The sequence below is a fragment of the Zonotrichia albicollis genome, chromosome 9, assembly GCF_047830755.1.
Source record: "Zonotrichia albicollis isolate bZonAlb1 chromosome 9, bZonAlb1.hap1, whole genome shotgun sequence".
NCBI classification, from domain to species: Eukaryota; Metazoa; Chordata; class Aves; order Passeriformes; family Passerellidae; genus Zonotrichia; species Zonotrichia albicollis.
In genome coordinates, this window is record NC_133827.1 from 9763160 (window position 1) to 9787002 (window position 23843).

A 23843-nucleotide genomic window follows, 5' to 3' on the forward strand; every position below is an offset into this window, starting at 1 on the left:
AAGGTACTTTATTTTCTTCAAATACCGCAATAGCCCAAAACCTGGTTTGCAGAGCATATGGGTCAAATTCAAGAGGCAGACAGTGAATTTGATGGGGGGATTAAAAAGTTTCATTGAGGATAGTTTTTTGAGAGGAAAAACCCACTGAACATTACCAAAGGACATGGGAACATCTGTTGGCCTGTCACAAGTTCTATTCCAAAAGCTATGAAGAAGAAAATGGGAAATTGGTTGCTTCAGAAATCAGCCATTCATCATTTTCCTCAGGGCAGCCTTGAGCTCCTGGTTCCTCAGGCTGTAGATAAGAGGGTTCAGGGCTGGAGGCACCACTGAGTACAGAACTGACACTGACAGATCCAGGGATGGGGAGGAGATGGAGGGGGGCTTCAGGTGGGCAGAAAAGCCAGTGCTGACAAACAGGGAGACCACAGCCAGGTGAGGGAGGCAGGTGGAAAAGGCTTTATGCCGTCCCTGCTCAGAGGGGATCTTCAGCACGGCCCTGAAGATATACACATAAGAGAAAATAATGAACACAAAACATGTGAGTTCTAAACAGGCACTAGCAGCAAGAAGCCCAAGTTCCCTGAGGTAGGATTTGGAGCAGGAGAGTTTGAGGATCTGTGGGATTTCACAGAAGAACTGGCCCAGGGCATTGCCATGGCACAGGGGCAGGGAAAATGTATTGGCTGTATGCATGAGAGCGTTGAGAAAGGCACTGGCCCAGGCAGCTGCTGCCATGTGGGCACAAGCTCTGCTGCTCAGGAGGGTCCCGTAGTGCAGGGGTTTGCAGATGGACACGTAGCGGTCGTAGCACATGATGGTCAGGAGAAAAAACTCTACTGACACAAAGAAGAGAAAGAAGAAAACCTGTGAAGCACATCCTGTGTAGGAGATGTCCCTGGTGTCCCAGAGGGAATTGTGCATGGCTTTGGGGACAGTGGTGCAGATGGAGCCCAGGTCAGTGAGGGCCAGGTTGAGCAGGAAGAAGAACATGGGCGTGTGCAGGTGGTGGCCGCAGGCTACGGCGCTGATGATGAGGCCGTTGCCCAGGAGGGCAGCCAGGGAGATGCCCAGCAAGAGGCAGAAGTGCAGGAGCTGCAGCTGCCGCGTGTCTGCCAATGCCAGCAGGAGGAAGTGGCTGATGGAGCTGCTGTTGGACATTTGCTGTCTCCAGACATTGGAACCTTTTGAAGGAGAAAAAAAACAGAGACAAATGGGGGGAGATTCCTCACAGGAAACTCAAAGTCCTTTTTCGTAGACATTTCCTGCCACAGAACACCTCCCCTTGCCTCTGTCTAGGAGATCTTCCTTCACCTTTGTTGCTGGAGCCCTGATTGCTGGTGGCCAATGTTGTGTGAGGAGCTGGACCTTGGCCTGCAGGACACCTGGGAGTCAGCCCTGACCCCCAGTCAGTGCAGGGGAACAGTGAGGGCAGGGATCTGTCCTGGTGTTTGGACTTGGACAAAAAAATCTTCCAGTAAGGCAGAGGAGCTGCTTAAGTGAAGGGATGGGCATAACAGAATGCGAGATTCTGTTGCACCTGGGGAGAACAGAGTGTCCAGAGAGGCAGGAGCATTGTCTGAGGCTTAGTGCAGACTGAGGGGAGCTGCTCTGTCCCTCTCCCCTGTTCCAGCTGCCCTGCACTTGCACCTTTCTGAGATTCACTCCCATGTTACCCTGGACAGCCAGGAGACACAGCTGAGAGCAGATGGATCCCTGGCACACAAAGTGGCTCCTGCCTTTCCCAGAGTCAGGAGAGTGGGCTCATTGCCAGCCTCCAGGCTGCCCTGCCCAAAGCTGCCTGGGCACAGGGAGCTGGGACACCCCATTGCTGTGCTCAGCCTGCACAGGAGGAGCCCAAGGGCTGGGCCTGGCCCTGCAGCTGGAACTGCCATTGCACAGAGTCCCTCAGCAATACCAGAAGCACCTGGGCAAGGCAAGGAGAGAGAGAGAGCCGGGAGGAAAAGCCTTTCCCTGCCCTGCCCTGCCCAGCCCCTGCCAGGCAGCAGCAAGGCAGGACAGTGGCCCTCAGGCCCTGGTCAGCAGGGAATGGGCACATGGCCGCAGAGATGCCCTTCATCTCTGGGGCTGCTCTGCCAGCCCAGGAGGGACTGAGGGCCCTGAGCCCCCGGGCTGAGGACTGTCCTGGCTGCGAGGGGACCCAAGAGCTGTGCTGCTCAGGGCAGTGTGTGCCCTACAGGGCAGGCCCTGCAGGTGCCACATCTGTCCTGCAGCAGGGCTTCCCTCAGCACTGCCTCCCTCCCTGCCTGCCCACGGCTCTGCTGCTGGAGCTGTCCCAGCCCCAGCTGCTCCTGTGGCTCCTTCCCTGCCAGAGCTGCCAGAGCCCAGCCCAGCCCCTGGGCCAGCCTTGCCCTGCAGCTGCTCGGCCCTGCAGGGATTAAAGAACAGCTCCCCCAGCCTGGGCACCATGGAAAGGTGATGCTGCATGGATCTGGAGGCTGGGCAGGGGCAGGCACTTGCTGAGGTGCCCAGGAATCCTCAGGGTGATGGTTTAAGAGTCTCAGGCCCTGCTCTGCCCTACACAGCTGAGTTTCTTTTGTGACCAAGCTGAGCCGGGGAAAAGTGGGAGCACAGATTCGGGAAAGCAGAGACCCAAGCAGGAAACTCCTGCCCTGAATGACCTCATGACAAGTCCCCTCAGAAATGAGCTGGGCATGATCTGGAGCTCTGAGCAGCCCTGTCTGCAGCCCCAGCTTCACCCCTTGCAGCTGTCCCTGGCAGCAGGAGCTGTCCTGCCCTGTCCCTCTGACGGTGCCCAGGGCAGCCCCACTCTGCAGCACATCTTCCTCCTCCTTCTCTTCATCCTTCTCGTCCTCCTTCTCCTCCTCCTCCTGTGCCACAGAGAACCTGGGAGAGTCCTCCTGACACATCCCTCAGGCTGTGGGGTGTGCTGGCTTCAGGAGATCCCTGCAGGAGCACAGGCAATATTGCCCTGCACCCACACACTCACCATGCACAGGGCTGTGAAGATCTTGCCCCAAGTGAAGTCTCAGCTCAATGTCTTCCCAATCCTGATTGCCTTCATCCTGTCTCTGCCTGACTCCTGTCCCTTCAGTGCCTGCAGGCAAAGCCCTCAGGCCTGCTGGGCTGGGAGAGGAGCTGGTCCTGGGACGAGCTGTTCCTTTAAAGCTCAGCAGCACAGACACAGCACAAGGAATTTAATAAGCCTCTTGGGCTTTAGTGTTGTTTACATCAGACTCAATCCCTGAGAGAGTGTTCAAAACACTTCTGAAGAACTCAAACTTAAATTGAAACTCCAAAGTTTTTTGTAGTTTAATAAGTCCCTCTGAGAAAGTGTCCCCAGGTTCCAGGGAGAGCAGAACACTGGAGGTAGTGATGACAGCTGGGCACAAACAAGGCAAAGGTGTCTGTGGTGCTGAGCACACCTGGATGTGTTTCAGGAATGCAAAGGGCCAAGGCCTGAGCCCCAGCCCCTGGCCAGGCAGATCCTGTCCCTCCCTCCTTGCTCAGGGCTCTTCCCGGGATGGGCACTGGCATGTGGGGATGTGCAATGGCAAGGGCAGGAGCATGGGGCGGCCCCTGCCAGGCTGCTGAGCAGGGACAAGGAGGCAACGAGGCCCCAGGCCTGCAAGGGTCACTTGTCTCCTGCTCCTGCCTCAGGCCCAGGCCCAGCAGCCATGGCCAAAGTGCTGCCCAAGTTGGCTCTGGCAGGGCCTTACAGCTGCTGCACATTCCTGTTGCTTCTGAGGCAGATGGGATGTGACCATCAGAGGCCAAGGCCAGCCAGAGATGGCAGGTCTTTCTTTTGGGAGATACCCTTGCATACAGGAAGATTTTACTGGGATGTACCAATTTTCTCCATGGGTATCTGAGAAAAGAGACAGTTCTTTCCATAGGAAGGAAAGCAGGGAACCCCAGTGGTTCATGAGCAGATGAGAGGCAGCCCTTGTCATTCCAACATCAGCCAGATTTGACAAGTCACCCCTGGAAGGCCAAATCAGCTAGATCTGTTCTATGTTCCCCTGTTCTGGTTCCACAGGGCCCCACAATGTCCCAGTGCCCCTCTCGATGCCATGAGGCCCTGAGGTGTCACAATGGCCCCTTTATTACACGAGGCCCTGAAGGGTCCTAATGGTCACCATGGTCCCATGAGGCCCCACAGAGCCATGGTGGTCTCTTGGTTCCATGACACCCCATGGTGTCACCATGGTATCCCAAAGTGTCACAATGGTCTCCGTGGTTCCACCAGGTCCTCACAGTGTCATTGTGGTCTCCATAGGAAGGAAACAACCAAGCCCCAGTGTTCCAGGGGCAGATGAGGGGCAGCCACCAGAGGCCAAGGGCAGCCAGATTAGATGGTGCTGGCAGATTTTGTCTGGGAGCCATCCTTGGATATAGGGAATCTTAGAGGCGGAATACCAGTTTTGGAACTGGATGCCTGGAGGTGAACGATGGTTCTTTTCCATAGGAAGGAAAGCATGGAACACCGGTGTTTCAGGGCCAGATGAAAGGCAGCAATCAGAGGTCAATGCCAGCCAGACCTCTCTGTCCTTGCAGCTTTTGTCAGAAAGCAGCCCTTGGATATAGGAAATTTTGCAGATGGAATCCAAATTTTGGCAGCTGAAGTAGAGAGAGAAGGCTCCTGAGATGTCAAGTCTGCCAGACCTGTTTTTTCCTGGCAGCTTTCGTCATGGAAGAATCCTTGGATATAGGGAATTCTGGAGGTGGATTCCACACTTTGGCCATGGATACCTGATAGAGCGGGATGGTTTTTCCCATCCAGGAAAGAAAAGTGTGAAGTCCAAGATTCTTGGAAGAACACAAGAGGTTACCACCCATGCGCCAAGGCAGCCTGACCTTTCTCTCCTGGCACTTTTCATCTAGGGGAAATCCTTGGATGTAGGGAATTTTGGAGGTGGAATCTCAGTTTTGGCCATGGGCACTAGGACAGGAAGAAGAGTTCTTTTCATTAGGAAGGAAAGCACAGAGCCTTAGTGTTTCAAAGGCAGATGAGAGACAGCTCTTCAGAAACCAAGGCCAGCCAGAGCTGTCTCTCCTGGCAGCTTTTGTCTGCGAGAAATCCCTGGATATAGGGAATTCTGGAGGTGGATTCCCAACTTTGCCCATGGGTGCCTGGATGTGAAAGGTGCTTTTTTGCCATAAGAAAGAAAAGCACATGGTCCCAGTGTTTCAAAGGCAGATGAGAGGTGGCCCCTGGGTGGCCAAGCCAGCCAGATCTGTCTGTCCTGGCAGATTTCATCTGGGAACAATCTTTGCATAGATGGAAATCTGGAGGACGAATCCTGATTTTGGCCATGGACACCTGGAGAAGAAGGACAGTTCTATCCACAGGAAGGAGAGCCCAGAGCCCCAGTGCTCCAGGGGCTGATGAGCAGCAGCCCTCGACATGCCAGGGTCAGCTGGACTTGTCAGGTGGCCCCCAGGTGTCCCAGCCAGCCAGGCCTTGATGCCTTGAGAGGCTGCCTAGAGCAGAGGCTGGACAGAGTTACAGGAATAAAATAGGGATTTACTAAAAGGCCTTCAAAGGATACACCTGGTGCAGTACAAGAGCCCGGCTGAGGGTACAACCAAGATGGATGATGGGTCACACATTTTCACATTTTTATAGGTTTAGGTCCATTTCTATATTGGGATTAATTGTCTAATTACAGCTTTAGGTTATGAAGTCCCATGCTCCCAGTCTGCTCTCCTCAATTCGCTGTTTGTGCTTTTTGGGCCTGAAGCTGCCACAGTGTCTTTGGCTCTCCTAGGTTTCTAGGTTTCCTACTCCAGTTATGGAGAAATATTTCAAAGGGCTTCTAAAAAAATGCACTCCTCGTTTAAAGGGTGTATTTTGGTACTGCTGTCTTTGGAGCAGAGACAATTGCAGCATTCTGGGATTGATATTGATCCAGGGTCTCTCCTCAGGAGCTCCGGCCTGCTCACAGAAGCTGTGCCTTGAGCTCTGACCCAGTGTGGACAACCTTGCTCCACATTGCCCAGCCCCATCCTGTCTGTCTTCACTCCCCTGGGACCTGCTGTGCTTGGAGAGCTGGCTGCACTCAGCCTGAGAGGGGTTTTCCCTATTTGTAGTTTTTGAAGCAATCTCAAACTCCAGAGTTTCCCCACTGAAAACAGACACACTGCTCAAGTGTGTGCCAAGACCAAGCTGCCGCCAATAACCTTCCTCTCACCCAAGGCAGAACTGTGCAGGAAATGTTCTAGACCTTTGGCCTCCATGGTTCCATGAGGCCTTGCTCTGTGGCAATGGACTTTTGATTCCACAAGGTTCGGTACTCAACAGTGGTATCCTTAGTTCCAAGTGTCACCATGGCCCTTTGGTTCCACAGGTCCCCGCTGCGTCACAATGGGCTCCATGATTCCATGATTAATGAAAAAGCTTTGCATAAACAACAAGCACACCATGGTCTCCTTGGATCCGCATTGTCGCAAAGAACAATGGGTTCCATGAGATCCCAAACTTTCACAATGGATATTTGGCTCCATGTGGCACCTCTGTGTCACAAAGGACCCTTGGTTCCATCAGGCCCCACAGTGTCACAGGGGTTTCCTTGGTTCCATGTGCCCCAAAATGTCACAGGGTTTTCCCTTTTCCTGCAGCAACCAGCAGCAAACTCCAGTGCCAGGGTCAAATGTTTGGCAAGAACGAGCAAGGGGGAACATTTGGAGTGGTGGATTTTGCCTTCCCAGGTCACAGTGATGTAGGATGGGGCGCTGCTGTCCTGGAGATGGCCGAACAACAGCCTGCCCACTGGAGCAGGGTAAGAGACAGCCTCTGTCTACGGAACTGCAGCAGCAGAGAGGTCAGGAGAAGGCTGGGTTTTAAGGACTCTCACCAGCACAGGAAAGGTCAACCTAGGACATTTTCTTTAAAGCTGACATTTTGGAGCATTCTTTTATGCAGACATGGACAACCAAATACTAAGTTAAACAGTTTTGGCTTTCTCTGGGCCCTGAGACCAGCTGGAATCTTTTCAGCAGCCTGTGCTGTTCCATCCCTTGCTTAGGCCGAGGATGTTGGGGTTTCTCTTCATAGGCAGGCTGTAAAGGCAGAACCAAACAAAATAGCGGTGTAAGGCACAGCACAAAGGAAGCACTGGGCTGATCAACACCGCCCTTGCAGTGACATTTCCCGCGTGCTCCTCAGCACCCCAGGCTGCAAACAAGCTCTCGGGGCGAGCACACGAGCCGCACCCAGCGCTGAGCACCAGCCTGAGCCCAGCAGGGCCTTGGAGGAGGCAAGGGCGAGCTCCGGGACGGGCTCCAAGGAGCCTCAGGGCTGGGGGGGATGGCGCTGAGCGCCCTGCCTGTGTCCCTCTCAGCCCTGCGGCACCACGGGGCCAGAGCCCGGTGCTGGGGCTCGGTCCCTGCTGCCGCAAGGGCGCTGCTCAGGGCTCCCTGCCAACCAGGGCCAGGCCCGGGGGCTGAGGGGCGGCCGCCGCCCACTGCGGCGCCCTGTCCGAGCTGGAAAAAGACTTGGGGCCGGGGTAGCGGCGGCGGGGTTGCTCCTCCGCCCGGGGCGTTTGCGCTTCAGCCGCAGCAGCACCGGCTGTTATGAACAAGTTCATAAGTTAATGCAATTATAGCTGTTAATATTAATCTGAAATTGTAATAAGTTAATTGTGTTAATTAAATCGTTGTTAAATATTAAACCTTAAAGTTACCCCCACTGTTAATCCCCTTACCTTACTGGAACCCTTGTTGCCTCTGTCGGGTACTGCCTCTGCTGCTCCCCAAAATGGTGTCAGGTAACATCCCTGGGAAAATATGCAAACTAAGACAGTCAAGAAAATCCAATGAAAGACCCTAAAAACAACAAGCTGGCCGAAGATTTAAGGAACTAAGCAATGGATCCTACTAGGGATAAGTTCTCCTACTCCACCAGCAAGGTTTTAGATGTCAGTGTGACCTGATTGGAACTGGGTCAGAATGGGCACCCAGATGACGAGCCGAAAAGCGACTTCCTAGACATGCCCATGAGGATGGAAGCCCCTGATCTTCTGTGGAGCAAAACTGTCTGCCTCCTCCTCTGCATCACCAAAGGGAGCAGCAAAGGAGTGCGCGACCCCTTGGGCCCCCACCCAAAACTGGTCATTCAATAAAGGCATCCAAAATGAGCAGGTTCTCCTTGCCCATTTATTTCAGCTGGTAGCTCATCTGGGACAGCCACACCTGAAGAGCACACCAGGAACGGGACGGCCACCTGCCCTGGACCTCCAGGACAGCTGGTACCTGGACCAAAGAGATCAGCCTGGGATCAGCGACGCCAAGGAGCGCTGGAGGAGTAAGTGACCCTGGTGGCAGGCATAGGAGGGGTGTGAATGGTGTGTGAGTGAGATGAGGGGTGGCAGCTCGGATCCTCAAAGCGGTGAGGGCCCCCCAGTACCAGAATTCTGGACCCTCATGAGGGGGTTGGCCAGGAACGGGGGGAAGCGAGAGGAGCTGCTGAGTGATGCGTCTCCTGGGGATAGTGAGGGCCCCCGCGGGCATGCAGGGGATAGGTAGGTGTGAGTGGCACGCGTCAGGGCTGGGTCTCCCTTGGTAAGACCATTGTGGTCTAGGTAGGTCTGGGCGTGTGGAGTACCCAGACATTGAGTGGGTCACACGCATCACAGGGTGCCCCCAGGCACTGCCGGTGCCAAGCGCCCACGAGGGTCCTCACTGCCCAGTACTGGGCCGGACGTACCACAGGTGGTGCTGCCATGATCTCAGGGAGGAGATCATGAATCCACGGCCCAAGAGCACTGGGATGGGGAGTCTTTAGGTTAAGGCAAGGACAGGCACCACACATTCTTGCACACACCCCTTTTGCCTAGGCTATTGCGCTGGGGAGGGGTAGCCAAGCCGGATGGTGGACAGCAAAGGGGTCGTGCTCCTCTTGGGTTGATCCCAGTTTCTGGGAAGGGATCAAGGGTAACCCCACGGAGTCTCCTTGAACCTTCCTACATCCATTCAAAAAAGTGAGGAAGGCGGATACAGTATTAGAACAGAACAGTCTAGCCCGGGGTTTGGACTCATGGTCCGGCCTGGTGGGTGGCTAGACAAAGGAAGGTCCTGGTGCCCAGGGAGGGGATTCTAATACTGGGGACCCTGGCGTGAATCATAAAGGGTAGAGATGAGGTGCAGGGGTGCACTCAGGGGATCAGATCACTAGGATAGGCCCTAAGGTCCAAGGCAGAGCTTGGAACTGAAAAGGTGTGAGTGTAGTGAGTTTACTTGGGTAAAAGAGAGAGAGTGAGTGAACCCTGTCTTTTCCCCCAATAAAATTTACTTCTTAGTAGGAGAGTGGAAGTGTGAGAGTGATCAAGAAGGGTTTAAGTTAAATCAAGACGGGGGGAGAAGGCTTGGGTTAAAGTTATATATATTTAGTTGAGCTGAGAAACTCTTTATTTACTTGTCAATGTGTGTTGTGTCTCAGACATCTTTTAATTAAAAATCCTTTTAGGATTTTTCTTCCTGAGAGGCCTCGGGAGCAAAATGTAAACAATGGTTGTCTGCTGCTGTGGAATGCAACAGATGCATCTGTGATTGGCCCATCTTGGATGTTTATAATTATTGGCCAATCCCAGCCCTGTTAGCTTGGCCTCTCTGTCTGAGACACAAACTTTTATTATTCATTCATTTCTATTCTTAGCTTAGCTAGCTATCTGAGATGAAACTTTTCCTTCTATTCTTTTTAGTATAGTATAGTTTTAATGTGATATATATCATAAAATAATAAATCAAGCCTTTTGAACATGGAGTCAACATTCTCATCTCTTCCCTCACCTGAAAACCCCTGTGAACACCATCACAGTGTTGCTCGTCTGTAGATTTCCATTTGTGATTTTAGTTTACTCATTTAAGGATGGGTCAGTGTGTAAGTAAAGGAGGAAGCCCGCTCAAAGGAAGACAAAAAGTATTCCCTTAGACAGTCCGCTTGGGCAGTTATTAGACCACTGGGATTCCCAAGAATCCACTAAAACCTTTGACCAAGTTAAAATGATTTATTATTGTACTGAAATTTGGCCAAAGTTGAAATTACAAGGGAAGTGGCCTTGGTATGTGTAGGAAAGACATTCTGTGCTGTCCTTGTGAGCTAGCAAGGGCCTCCTGAAGATAAGGAGAAGCCCCGTATCTCTCCTGAAGGAAGACCAAGGTTGTTACCATGGAGACAGGATGAAGGAGAGAAAGTTAAATGATATGGACTCTGGCTGGCTCACAGAGTGATGTGGCTCCCTGATCACCTACTGGGAACTTTGTTTCTCTCTTATGACCAATGGGCACAGAATGTGTATGTTGGGTGGGTGTAAATATCTTGAAGAAGTAAAAACAATGTTGCTCTAATAAATCTCTCTCTTGCACCCTTCTGATGGAGTCGTGTATTTTTGTGCTGTGTCGTGCTCTATAACGACATCTTGTGGCCCCGCCGTGATCCCAACTGGACTGTAAAAAGAGAAAAAAAGTCAAAGGGTACCCAAAATATGAGTGAAGGCAGCAGGAAAGCTGTGGAGGTCTGGACCTAATTCAGACATCTGATTTGAGGTGAGCAACTGGGAAAAAATGGGAAATAATTTATCAAATGAGGAAAAGACTTTTGTCCATGTGGAAATGTTACTGAAAAGAAAATATATTCAAACTTCTGATTATGCCCTTTGTAGCTTACTGACATGGTGTAAATCACAGGACTTTGAAGCTGATACCAACACTGCCTTCAGTGTCAGGGCATGGAAAAAGGTTGGGTGTCGAAGGAAGGGGACCAGGACACCAGTTGGTTCATCACAGGCCCTTCAGGTCCAGTCCGGTCCCGGACCCTCAGGTCTTTCTGGTCCAGTTTATTGAAGAAAGTATCAAACACTTATACAGCAAATAATAAGCTTATGAATATTCTGTAAGCCAAGCAATCTATTGGTTAAACTATACCATGAACTCTACCTCATTCCTTAGGGATTGCATCTCTCTTTTCTCATGTCTCTTTCACTGTTTGTTATTATACCACAGCTAGGCCCAAGGACACTGCTATCTGTGCAGGTGCAGGACTTGGAATTAGCCATGGTTTTGTACTTTTTCATTTTCTAGCAGCTAAATTCCCAACATCTCCCCTGTTTTTATTTTTTTTTTTAAAAATCTATGGGCTTACTGTGTTGCACTTTTTGCAACACAAAAATAGGCAATTTTAACAACTAAACAATATTCTCAGCTAGTACGGTTTCTCTCTTACAAGGGATCTAAGCCAGGAAAACAAACTAAAAAGGTTATCACTAATTATAAAACATACTATATAACAAATACAAAAACCAACCCCAAAACAAGCTAAAAATCTGTTTTATCAACACCTTTTCTGCTTCCACACAGACTAATTTTTGAGAAAGGTCAAAAAATGTTTGACTTCAGAAAGTCTCTAGGAATGCCTCATTGTGAATGAGAATGAAATTACCCCATCCCTTCAGAAAAGGCTAATTCTGTCAACAATTTCTAGATAAATAATCTTGCCTCCTTCATGAGTTTTGCTAAACTATACATTTATGGAGCAGTATATTATGTGTCATGCTGAGCCTCAGGCCTGGGTGGAAATATAGGCTGCACCATTAAACTGCAAGAAAAACCCAAGGTTTGCAGTGATCAACACCAACTCAGCTTCATGGACTTGCTGCTCAAGTGATCTAAAACTGCTCCACACAACTCTGATGGCTCCAGAAAATCGGTGTAGATAAAACCATGTATGGGCCAGGATAACAAAGAAAAAGAGAAGAAAAAAAGCAGGAAAAGCCAAGTCCCAGCACTGCAATGCAAGGATTCAAACCCTGACACAGCTCATTATGTACCCAAATAAAGCTGGCATGGCCTGGCCAGGGAATCTGTTCCATATGTTTGTGTGTGCCCTCCTCTCTTCTCCTAAAGAGACCCCAGGAAATGGAACAATTCCTGTCTGCAAGGTGAGCCCTTGCACAGGTGTGGTGACCAAACCCTGTGCTCACCTTTAGTGCCCTTAGACAAAACCCCCAAATTTCAGGAATTTCATTCACAATTCTGAGCTGAAGATGGCATTGCTTGGTCTAAGCTAACAAAAGGAGCCCGTGAAGACATTTCAGCCACGATTTTTTCTGCACCTTTTTTCTGTAATAACTGGAATGCAATAACACTGAGAATAACCATTGAAAAGCAGGTAATAAATAACTATTCAATAAATACAGTCTCATAAAAACAGCCATATAACATTTCCCTGATCATTTTAGCAACACCCTTCACATCCAGGGCAGCCTTGAAAGTGGATTCCCAACAAGTGTGTTGATATCAAGGAGCAGCTCACTGTGTCAGTGGTTTTATCTCTTGGCTGAGATTCAGACCTCACAGTTCACAGCACCAGCCACCCTCAGACCTGTGTTTTCCCAGAGGAAGGGCACCCAAAATACAGCTCCTGCTCTCCTGCCTCACAGGGGCTGCTCTGCAGCCACACAGGGCAGGGCAAAACAGAAATAAAGCTCTGAGCTGCACTTTTATGCAGCAAATTAATTTTAAAAGAGGATGTGGCTTCAGAGCATTTCCCCCTCTTTCCTCCTCCTTTCTTACGTGTCTTAAATGCTTCTATTTCTGCCAGTGCTGAGGACACCTGCAAATCACAGTTAGTGCTTCCCACTCACCACTGCTATCAGGTACCTCTTATAGTGAGGGAATCCCTTTGAACCACTTCCATTAATTCTTAAAAAAAGAATTGTTAGATTTAATGAGAGAATTATGTAATTACAAAAGTAAGAGCTATTATTCAGCAAAAAGGTTATTTTAATTCTTTTTTAGCAGTGCCTTACACCATCCACGAGGCCTTATTGCAAATGTTATTAAAACATAAGTAACAACATATTTTTTCCCATTTTATGCAGCAATTTCTCCTACAGCTTTCCCTTACACAGCACATTTGGATTAATACCTCTGAGATGCAACAAGGGGATCTCTAACACCCAACACATTCAGGGGTTTAATCACTTGCCTAAAGCCATCAAGTAGCAGATAAATATTGAAAACCGAGAGCAATTATGACAAATACGGTGCCTATACAACTGAGGTTACTAAAAATGCAAACAAAGACACTGCCATTTCGGATTTGGCTCACTCCAGGGAGTGCCAGTTCCTCCCTGGAAAACATGACAGGGGATGTGGATCCTCCCTCCCCGGAGCAGATCCACACTGCTTCAGTGAAGGAAGGAATGGCAGCAGTTTGGTGAGTCTGGATTAAACAAAGACAAATTATGCACAAAAATAAATCCCAGTGCCACCACCCTGAAATCCCTGAGCACCCCCTGACTCTCCAGCTCTCCTGTAACTCCCCCAGTTCAGCCCAGACACTAAAATACTGCATTTACAAACCAAAACAGGTCTTGTCATAGGATCTACAAACATCACAAGAGGAATAATTTAAAATTTTGTTTACCCTTGACACAAATAAAGCCCCCAATGTGACTCAGCACCACAATTTATCACTCATGCTCATCTTCCACTCAGCCTTTTTCTAGAGACAGTATTTCTTTGTTTGAACAAATAAACATATTCTAAAGTATAGTCAAATATTTTTACAGCTGACAAGGTTCTTCCCTCATTTGAAATGAGAGTCAGAAGAGGAAAAACAATTAGCAAGTGGTTAAAAAAACGAAAAAAGCATCAGCTGTTCTGTGAATTGGGGCACCAACAACCATCAGATCCCAACAAAGACTAAAAATTAACCTACACAAATCTCCCAAAGCCATTTGTGTTTAAGTATTACGTGCTCAACTTTCTGAAATAATATAAATTTAGCTTTGGGGTGTATCTCCTCTGACTGCTGGGAAAACTTGCTAATTCTAGTTAAGGCAAACAAAAAGCAGTCACCAGAGCTGGTGTTCTCTGGCCCAGCCTCCCCAGGGCTGGAAAAAAAAGACCAATCCAAGTGGAACGTTGGAGCTGGGAAGGGATGGACTGTGCAGGACCCTGCCCTCAGAAGGAAAGCAAAGAGGGAACAATGGCCTGACAAAATCCACATTTAACAAACAGAAATTCAAAGCAATAAAATGACTTGGTAGATTCTTTCTACAGAAGCTTACAGGGCTTGGTAGAATTTATTGAAGGAAGAGAATGCTCAGAAGATGAGGAACAGTGCCAGCACATTCCCTGAGACCACAGCAGCAGCACAGAGCAGGAGCTGATATTTACTGTCCCCAGATGCAAACAGCACATCTGGGTGATGGACAAGGACACAGTGGCTACAGAAAAGGATGCAGATTCCTCACATGCCAGGATACCCACTGTAAGAGCTGGATGGACTGGAAAACCAAGTTATGTAACAGTATTTTATGGTGAGAGGTAAATACTGCTGCTGCCCCAGGAATTTCTTTTCATTTGAGAAGCATTCAAGAAAGGCCAAGAGTGTTGAAACACACAGACACTGGGGGAGGCATCAGGGTATTTATTGTAGCAGATTCTCCCTGTAAATAACCCCCTGCCAGGCTCAACTTGAGAGAAATTCTCAAATACTATCCAACCATCAGCTTCTTTTTGGGTGGGATGAGGAACACCCATCAGCCCACTGCAGCACTGGAAATATTTCAATGCACTGAAGAAGCAGTGCCTGCAGGGGAGAGACTCTTTGGCCCTGGGCTCTCTCCAGCACTTTCTGCTGCAAGGCCATTCCCCTCTGGAGCCCACCCACAGCAGCCCCACTCTGCCCACAGGGGCTGGGGGGCAGAGGCACAGCCTGGGGGGGCTCCCCTCTGGCCAGCCCTGCTGGAGGTGGGCACGGGCCAGGCCAAGAGCCAGCCAGTGCTGCTTCTGGAGGCGCTGGGAGCAGCCAGGGAGGCAGCACCAAACAGACAGATCTGAACGTCTCTTCTGGCCTGGATGGATTCAGGAATTGTCCCAGGCCAGGTGCAGCACCTGGCACTTGGCCTTGTGGGACCTCGTGAGGTTGTCAGATGAGGCTGTCTCCCACTTCTCAAGCTTGTCCAGGTTCCTGTGCATGCCCAAATCTTGCCATGGTGCCCCTGCCCCACTCAGCTCCCCCATCCCCTGCAAACATGCTGATTGATGCACTGCCTGTGTCATTGGGGAAGCCACAAAAGAGCCCCAGGGCCAAGGCAGAGCCCTGAGAGAGACACTCCTCATGCCCAGTCTGATCCTGCACACGGAGCCACTGCCCACAAGTCCCTGGCTGCGTCCATCTGGCCAAGGGCTCGTGCCCACAGCAGCCCACTCTGCCAAGGCAGGGCTCTGCAGGGTGCAGGTCAGGCTGTCAAGTAGGACCATGACACAGTGGGTGCACTGTGGGACTGCAGGAAGGGCCTGGGCTCCATGCAGCTTCCAGTGGGCTCAGCTGCTGAAGGGGCACTGGGTGTGGCCCTTGATGATGCAGGACATGGTGGTGCCCAGAGACCATTGTGACATCAGAGGGTTCCACCGTGGCTGAGGGTGTATGGAAGGGGCGCGGAGCCCTGGGGTGGCCCAGTCCCGTGAGAGCCACTCTCATCGAAGGAAGCAGCTCCCGGGATCTGTCTCTGTCTCTGTCTCTGCTACAGGAGCTCCCTGTACAGCAAGAAGACAACAAGAAACCTCAACTCCTTCCAGTCACCCAGCCCCCTGTCCAGCTGGGGTCAAGACCAGGCCCTCAGCAGGCACTTGGTGGGGGCACTGGGTGCCTCAGTCTGGCCACAGCCTGACACTGAGGAGGAGGAGAGACCCATCACAAAGAGAAGAAACACGACATGGCTGACAAGTGGGGAGATGTTGAGGCCCGAGAGCTTCATCTGAGCGAAGACATGAGAAGCTGTGAATTCTACCCACTGGTATCAGCAATGACAGCAAAGGAAGCAGCTGTGAGGGTGCTCTGGGGAGATGGGGCAGAGCAACAACCCTACCAGGTGACTGACCCAGAGCTGACCCAGCAAGGGGAAGGAAGCGTGAGCAGCCGGGAAAAGCAGGCACATTCTCCTGCCCGCAGTGAAGAGGTGCCATCAGCAGGGACACAGAGCCCAGTCTCCGCTCCCGACAGCCCCTGCTGCCCCCCCAGCCCCTCGCGCAGCCCACTGGGAGCCCAAACCCCCAGGGAGCAGCTGGAAGAGGCAGAGCAGGGGTCGCTGCTGGCAGAGGAGGAGAATGAGGACGGGAGCTCAGACTGGGAATACTGCAGCCAGACTGAGCTTTCCGAAGACCGCCAAGGTGAGGTCGAGCAAGAACCATCCCAAGGAGAGTTCAGCAGCTCCCAAGACCTCTCTAGCTGGGACGACTGCAGTGAACCGGAGCTCAGAGATCTCCGAGACTCCGTGGAGGAGGACAGCACCATCACAGACCTCCCACAGGACTGCAGTGACCATCTAAGCGTCTTCAGCTTCGGGCCCACTCCCTTGCTGTGGGAGGAGGAGGACGAGGCCGACTGGGATGAAATCAGCGTCCTCGAGATGTATGAAGCAGAAGGCAGGGCCCAAAGGCTGCCAGATCCTGCAGCAGATGAGCTGCCCGCCCCTCAGGAGGTCTGGTTTGAGAGGCAGGCACCGGAGTTCCTGTATGGCTCGTTTCCCTCCCTGTACAGCGAAGCCTCCGTGGGCCAGCAGGGGCCCGAGGCAGGGCCACAGAGCCCTCGCGGCGCCCCAGCTCCGCAGCCGGGAGCGCAGGCCCGCAGGCAGCAGCCGCCTGCCCCGAGCAAACGGCCCGGCCGCCTGAGGCGGGCGCTGCGGGCGCTGCGGGCGCTGCTCTGCTGGCCCTGCCTGGCACGGCAGCTGCAGGAGTAGCGCCCGTGGCCCTGCCCAGCCCGCGCCGGCCGATGGCGGCTGCTCCCCGCGCGGGGCCCCACGGAGCCACACGGGCGGCCTCGGCCTGGACACGGCCCCGCAGCCTCGGCTGCCCTCGATCATCTCCCCAACAGCCAAAGTCGCTGCTGTGACCAGCCCCAAACAACACCCATGGGACACAACTGGTGCCAGAGCGCTCAGCAGTGAATCCACAGAGTCATCGAGGTGGGAAGAGACCCTGACGCTCACCCAGTGCCAGGACTTTGACTCGTACCATTCTTCCAACACAAGTTAAAGTTCCGTTTAAGAAATGGTAGTAGTAAAAAAAAAAAAAAAAAGAAGAAGAAGAAATAGTAAATTTAGTAAGAATAAGAAGAATAGGAATAAGAAGATGAAGAAGAAATAGTAGTAGTAAATTTAGTAAGAATAAGAAGAGTAGGAATAAGAAGATGAAGAAGAAATAGTAGTAGCAAATTTAGTAAGAATAAGAAGAATAGGAATAAGAAGATGAAAAAGTAGTAATGAATATAAGAATATTAAGAAAATAAGAATGACATAGTAAGTAAGCATAACAAGTGAATAAGCTTCATTAGAACGAAAATAAGAATATTTTAAAGAAGAAGAAAGAAGAGAAAGAAGAAGAGAAAGAAGGAAGAAGAGATAATAAGAAGCTCTCTCTCTCCAAGACCTCTTTTGTACTTCTATCTCCCTAGCTCCCATTTCTTGTTCAATAAAATCCATGTCCAAAAAAATCTGGTTTTGTTCTCCTATGGTCTCATTTGTGCCTTTACTGGGGCAGAGGCACCTCTCCCTCATGGCACCTTAACCCTGGATGGAACCATAGCCAGGTTCCTTCCAGCCACAAGCATTCCAGGATTCCGTCAGGGACTCCCTTTCCTTCTTCCCTCTGCTTTCCAGCCACAGAATGTGCAGCAAAGCCGCCTTTGCTGTCTGCAGCTGCTGCAGCCTGACCCTGCCCTGCACAGCTCCCTTGGCTGGCACGGCAGGAGCAGCGCCCTGGCAGCCTCAGCAATTGCCCTCTGACATCTCTGGCACTCACTGCCATGGGCTGCAATTCCAGCTGCCAGCAAGGAAAATACGTTCCTGCCCTTCAGGGCAAAATTCTGAAGGGGCCAAGACACAAGTGGAGCAAGATAATACAAAGACATTTCACTGCCAGCCTCCATAATTTCATCCAGGGCTGTTTTAGCACCTGGATTGGGAAGGGAAAAAAAAGTCAGGGGAGGGTCTTTGGCTGGGAGCTGCCACAGGTAAAAAGAGACCCTGGAAGGGAAAAAGAGCAGACAAAAGAAGGCACGAGAGACAGAAGGACACAAATGACAAGCAGCAGAGAAGGTGGCACTCTGAAAACTAAACCTGAACTTATGGAATACAAATGGGACAGAAATGAAGAATTCTGAAACTTTATTTACTATGCTCCTCTGAGCAACCTGTGCCAGGACTTCACCACCCTCACAGGGAAGAAGTATTTTCTATATCAAACCTGAATTTCATCCCTTTTACTCTGAGTCCGGTAAATCACAATGAATTTATTTGTGCTCATTTTCATAAAGGTCCCTGGGCTCTCTCCAGCACTTTCTGCTGCAAGGCCATTCCCCTCTGGAGCCCACCCACAGCAGCCCCACTCTGCCCACAGGGGCTGGGGGGCAGAGGCACAGCCTGGGGGGGCTCCCCTCTGGCCAGCCCTGCTGGAGGTGGGCACGGGCCAGGCCAAGAGCCAGCCAGTGCTGCTTCTGGAGGCGCTGGGAGCAGCCAGGGAGGCAGCACCAAACAGACAGATCTGAACGTCTCTTCTGGCCTGGATGGATTCAGGAATTGTCCCAGGCCAGGTGCAGCACCTGGCACTTGGCCTTGTGGGACCTCGTGAGGTTGTCAGATGAGGCTGTCTCCCACTTCTCAAGCTTGTCCAGGTTCCTGTGCATGCCCAAATCTTGCCATGGTGCCCCTGCCCCACTCAGCTCCCCCATCCCCTGCAAACATGCTGATTGATGCACTGCCTGTGTCATTGGGGAAGCCACAAAAGAGCTCCAGGGCCAAGGCAGAGCCCTGAGAGAGACACTCCCCATGCCCAGTCTGATCCTGCACACGGAGCCACTGCCCACAAGTCCCTGGCTGCGTCCATCTGGCCAAGGGCTCATGCCCACAGCAGCCCACTCTGCCAAGGCAGGGCTCTGCAGGGTGCAGGTCAGGCTGTCAAGTAGGACCATGACACAGTGGGTGCACTGTGGGACTGCAGGAAGGGCCTGGGCTCCATGCAGCTTCCAGTGGGCTCAGCTGCTGAAGGGGCACTGGGTGTGGCCCTTGATGATGCAGGACATGGTGGTGCCCAGAGACCATTGTGACATCAGAGGGTTCCACCGTGGCTGAGGGTGTATGGAAGGGGCGCGGAGCCCTGGGGTGGCCCAGTCCCGTGAGAGCCACTCTCATCGAAGGAAGCAGCTCCCGGGATCTGTCTCTGTCTCTGTCTCTGCTACAGGAGCTCCCTGTACAGCAAGAAGACAACAAGAAACCTCAACTCCTTCCAGTCACCCAGCCCCCTGTCCAGCTGGGGTCAAGACCAGGCCCTCAGCAGGCACTTGGTGGGGGCACTGGGTGCCTCAGTCTGGCCACAGCCTGACACTGAGGAGGAGGAGAGACCCATCACAAAGAGAAGAAACACGACATGGCTGACAAGTGGGGAGATGTTGAGGCCCGAGAGCTTCATCTGAGCGAAGACATGAGAAGCTGTGAATTCTACCCACTGGAACCAGCAATGACGGCAAAGGAAGCAGCTGTGAGGGTGCTCTGGGGAGATGGGGCAGAGCAACAACCCTACCAGGTGACTGACCCAGAGCTGACCCAGCAAGGGGAAGGAAGCGTGAGCAGCCGGGAAAAGCAGGCACATTCTCCTGCCCGCAGTGAAGAGGTGCCATCAGCAGGGACACAGAGCCCAGTCTCCGCTCCCGACAGCCCCTGCTGCCCCCCCAGCCCCTCGCGCAGCCCACTGGGAGCCCAAACCCCCAGGGAGCAGCTGGAAGAGGCAGAGCAGGGGTCGCTGCTGGCAGAGGAGGAGAATGAGGACGGGAGCTCAGACTGGGAATACTGCAGCCAGACTGAGCTTTCCGAAGACCGCCAAGGTGAGGTCGAGCAAGAACCATCCCAAGGAGAGTTCAGCAGCTCCCAAGACCTCTCTAGCTGGGACGACTGCAGTGAACCGGAGCTCAGAGATCTCCGAGACTCCGTGGAGGAGGACAGCACCATCACAGACCTCCCACAGGACTGCAGTGACCATCTAAGCGTCTTCAGCTTCGGGCCCACTCCCTTGCTGTGGGAGGAGGAGGACGAGGCCGACTGGGATGAAATCAGCGTCCTCGAGATGTATGAAGCAGAAGGCAGGGCCCAAAGGCTGCCAGATCCTGCAGCAGATGAGCTGCCCGCCCCTCAGGAGGTCTGGTTTGAGAGGCAGGCACCGGAGTTCCTGTATGGCTCGTTTCCCTCCCTGTACAGCGAAGCCTCCGTGGGCCAGCAGGGGCCCGAGGCAGGGCCACAGAGCCCTCGCGGCGCCCCAGCTCCGCAGCCGGGAGCGCAGGCCCGCAGGCAGCAGCCGCCTGCCCCGAGCAAACGGCCCGGCCGCCTGAGGCGGGCGCTGCGGGCGCTGCGGGCGCTGCTCTGCTGGCCCTGCCTGGCACGGCAGCTGCAGGAGTAGCGCCCGTGGCCCTGCCCAGCCCGCGCCGGCCGATGGCGGCTGCTCCCCGCGCGGGGCCCCACGGAGCCACACGGGCGGCCTCGGCCTGGACACGGCCCCGCAGCCTCGGCTGCCCTCGATCATCTCCCCAACAGCCAAAGTCGCTGCTGTGACCAGCCCCAAACAACACCCATGGGACACAACTGGTGCCAGAGCGCTCAGCAGTGAATCCACAGAGTCATCGAGGTGGGAAGAGACCCTGACGCTCACCCAGTGCCAGGACTTTGACTCGTACCATTCTTCCAACACAAGTTAAAGTTCCGTTTAAGAAATGGTAGTAGTAAAAAAAAAAAAAAAAGAAGAAGTAGTAGTAAATTCAGTAAGAATAAGAAGAATAGGAATAAGAAGATGAAGAAGAAATAGTAGTAAATTTAGTAAGAATATGAAGAATAAGAATAAGAAGATGAAGAAGAAATAGTAAATTTAGTAAGAATAAGAAGAGTAGGAATAAGAAGATGAAGAAGAAATAGTAGTAGTAAATTTAGTAAGAATAAGAAGAATGAGAATAGGAATAAGAAGATAAAGAATGAAGAAGAGAAAGAAGAGGTAATAATAATAAGAAGCTCTCTCTCTCTCCAAGACCTCTTTTGTAGTTCTATCTCCCTAGCTCCCATTTCTTGTTCAATAAAATCCATGTCCAAAAAAATCTGGTTTTGTTCTCCTATGGTCTCATTTGTGCCTTTACTGGGGCAGAGGCACCTCTCCCTCATGGCACCTTAACCCTGGATGGAACCATAGCCAGGTTCCTTCCAGCCACAAGCATTCCAGGATTCCGTCAGGGACTCCCTTTCCTTCTTCCCTCTGCTTTCCAGCCGCAGAATGTGCAGCAAAGCCGCCTTTGCTGTCTGCAGCTGCTGCAGCCTGACCCTGCCCTGCACAGCTCCCTTGGCTGGCACGGCAGGAGCAGCGCCCTGGCAGCCTCAGCAATTGCCCTCTGACATCTCTGGCACTCACTGCCATGGGCTGCAATTCCAGCTGCCAGCAAGGAAAATACGTTCCTGCCCTTCAGGGCAAAATTCTGAAGGGGCCAAGACACAAGTGGAGCAAGATAATACAAAGACATTTCACTGCCAGCCTCCATAATTTCATCCAGGGCTGTTTTAGCACCTGGATTGGGAAGGGAAAAAAAGTCAGGGGAGGGTCTTTGGCTGGGAGCTGCCACAGGTAAAAAGAGACCCTGGAAGGGAAAAAGAGCAGACAAAAGAAGGCACGAGAGACAGAAGGACACAAATGACAAGCAGCAGAGAAGGTGGCACTCTGAAAACTAAACCTGAACTTATGGAATACAAATGGGACAGAAATGAAGAATTCTGAAACTTTATTTACTATGCTCCTCTGAGCAACCTGTGCCAGGACTTCACCACCCTCACAGGGAAGAAGTATTTTCTATATCAAACCTGAATTTCATCCCTTTTACTCTGAGTCCGGTAAATCACAATGAATTTATTTGTGCTCATTTTCATAAAGGTCCCTGGGCTCTCTCCAGCACTTTCTGCTGCAAGGCCATTCCCCTCTGGAGCCCACCCACAGCAGCCCCACTCTGCCCACAGGGGCTGGGGGGCAGAGGCACAGCCTGGGGGGGCTCCCCTCTGGCCAGCCCTGCTGGAGGTGGGCACGGGCCAGGCCAAGAGCCAGCCAGTGCTGCTTCTGGAGGCGCTGGGAGCAGCCAGGGAGGCAGCACCAAACAGACAGATCTGAACGTCTCTTCTGGCCTGGATGGATTCAGGAATTGTCCCAGGCCAGGTGCAGCACCTGGCACTTGGCCTTGTGGGACCTCGTGAGGTTGTCAGATGAGGCTGTCTCCCACTTCTCAAGCTTGTCCAGGTTCCTGTGCATGCCCAAATCTTGCCATGGTGCCCCTGCCCCACTCAGCTCCCCCATCCCCTGCAAACATGCTGATTGATGCACTGCCTGTGTCATTGGGGAAGCCACAAAAGAGCTCCAGGGCCAAGGCAGAGCCCTGAGAGAGACACTCCCCATGCCCAGTCTGATCCTGCACACGGAGCCACTGCCCACAAGTCCCTGGCTGCGTCCATCTGGCCAAGGGCTCGTGCCCACAGCAGCCCACTCTGCCAAGGCAGGGCTCTGCAGGGTGCAGGTCAGGCTGTCAAGTAGGACCATGACACAGTGGGTGCACTGTGGGACTGCAGGAAGGGCCTGGGCTCCATGCAGCTTCCAGTGGGCTCAGCTGCTGAAGGGGCACTGGGTGTGGCCCTTGATGATGCAGGACATGGTGGTGCCCAGAGACCATTGTGACATCAGAGGGTTCCACCGTGGCTGAGGGTGTATGGAAGGGGCGCGGAGCCCTGGGGTGGCCCAGTCCCGTGAGAGCCACTCTCATCGAAGGAAGCAGCTCCCGGGATCTGTCTCTGTCTCTGTCTCTGCTACAGGAGCTCCCTGTACAGCAAGAAGACAACAAGAAACCTCAACTCCTTCCAGTCACCCAGCCCCCTGTCCAGCTGGGGTCAAGACCAGGCCCTCAGCAGGCACTTGGTGGGGGCACTGGGTGCCTCAGTCTGGCCACAGCCTGACACTGAGGAGGAGGAGAGACCCATCACAAAGAGAAGAAACACGACATGGCTGACAAGTGGGGAGATGTTGAGGCCCGAGAGCTTCATCTGAGCGAAGACATGAGAAGCTGTGAATTCTACCCACTGGAACCAGCAATGACGGCAAAGGAAGCAGCTGTGAGGGTGCTCTGGGGAGATGGGGCAGAGCAACAACCCTACCAGGTGACTGACCCAGAGCTGACCCAGCAAGGGGAAGGAAGCGTGAGCAGCCGGGAAAAGCAGGCACATTCTCCTGCCCGCAGTGAAGAGGTGCCATCAGCAGGGACACAGAGCCCAGTCTCCGCTCCCGACAGCCCCTGCTGCCCCCCCAGCCCCTCGCGCAGCCCACTGGGAGCCCAAACCCCCAGGGAGCAGCTGGAAGAGGCAGAGCAGGGGTCGCTGCTGGCAGAGGAGGAGAATGAGGACGGGAGCTCAGACTGGGAATACTGCAGCCAGACTGAGCTTTCCGAAGACCGCCAAGGTGAGGTCGAGCAAGAACCATCCCAAGGAGAGTTCAGCAGCTCCCAAGACCTCTCTAGCTGGGACGACTGCAGTGAACCGGAGCTCAGAGATCTCCGAGACTCCGTGGAGGAGGACAGCACCATCACAGACCTCCCACAGGACTGCAGTGACCATCTAAGCGTCTTCAGCTTCGGGCCCACTCCCTTGCTGTGGGAGGAGGAGGACGAGGCCGACTGGGATGAAATCAGCGTCCTCGAGATGTATGAAGCAGAAGGCAGGGCCCAAAGGCTGCCAGATCCTGCAGCAGATGAGCTGCCCGCCCCTCAGGAGGTCTGGTTTGAGAGGCAGGCACCGGAG

General features: G+C 52.6%; 1 protein-coding gene across 1 annotated transcript; it reads right to left on the bottom strand.

Annotated features, from left to right (window-relative positions):
• Nucleotides 1-243: 243 nt before the first annotated feature.
• Nucleotides 244-1499, bottom strand: LOC141730015 (olfactory receptor 14A16-like). Its single transcript, XM_074546656.1, has one exon. The coding sequence runs from the start codon at nt 1159-1161 to the stop codon at nt 244-246; it is 918 nt and encodes a 305-aa protein (XP_074402757.1). The 5' UTR covers nt 1162-1499.
• Nucleotides 1500-23843: the final 22344 nt, after the last annotated feature.

Bases quoted from the DNA above. Each gene is read 5' to 3' on its own strand.
- LOC141730015 (XM_074546656.1), bottom strand. From the start codon at position 1,161: ATGTCCAACAGCAGCTCCATCAGCCACTTCCTCCTGCTGGCATTGGCA.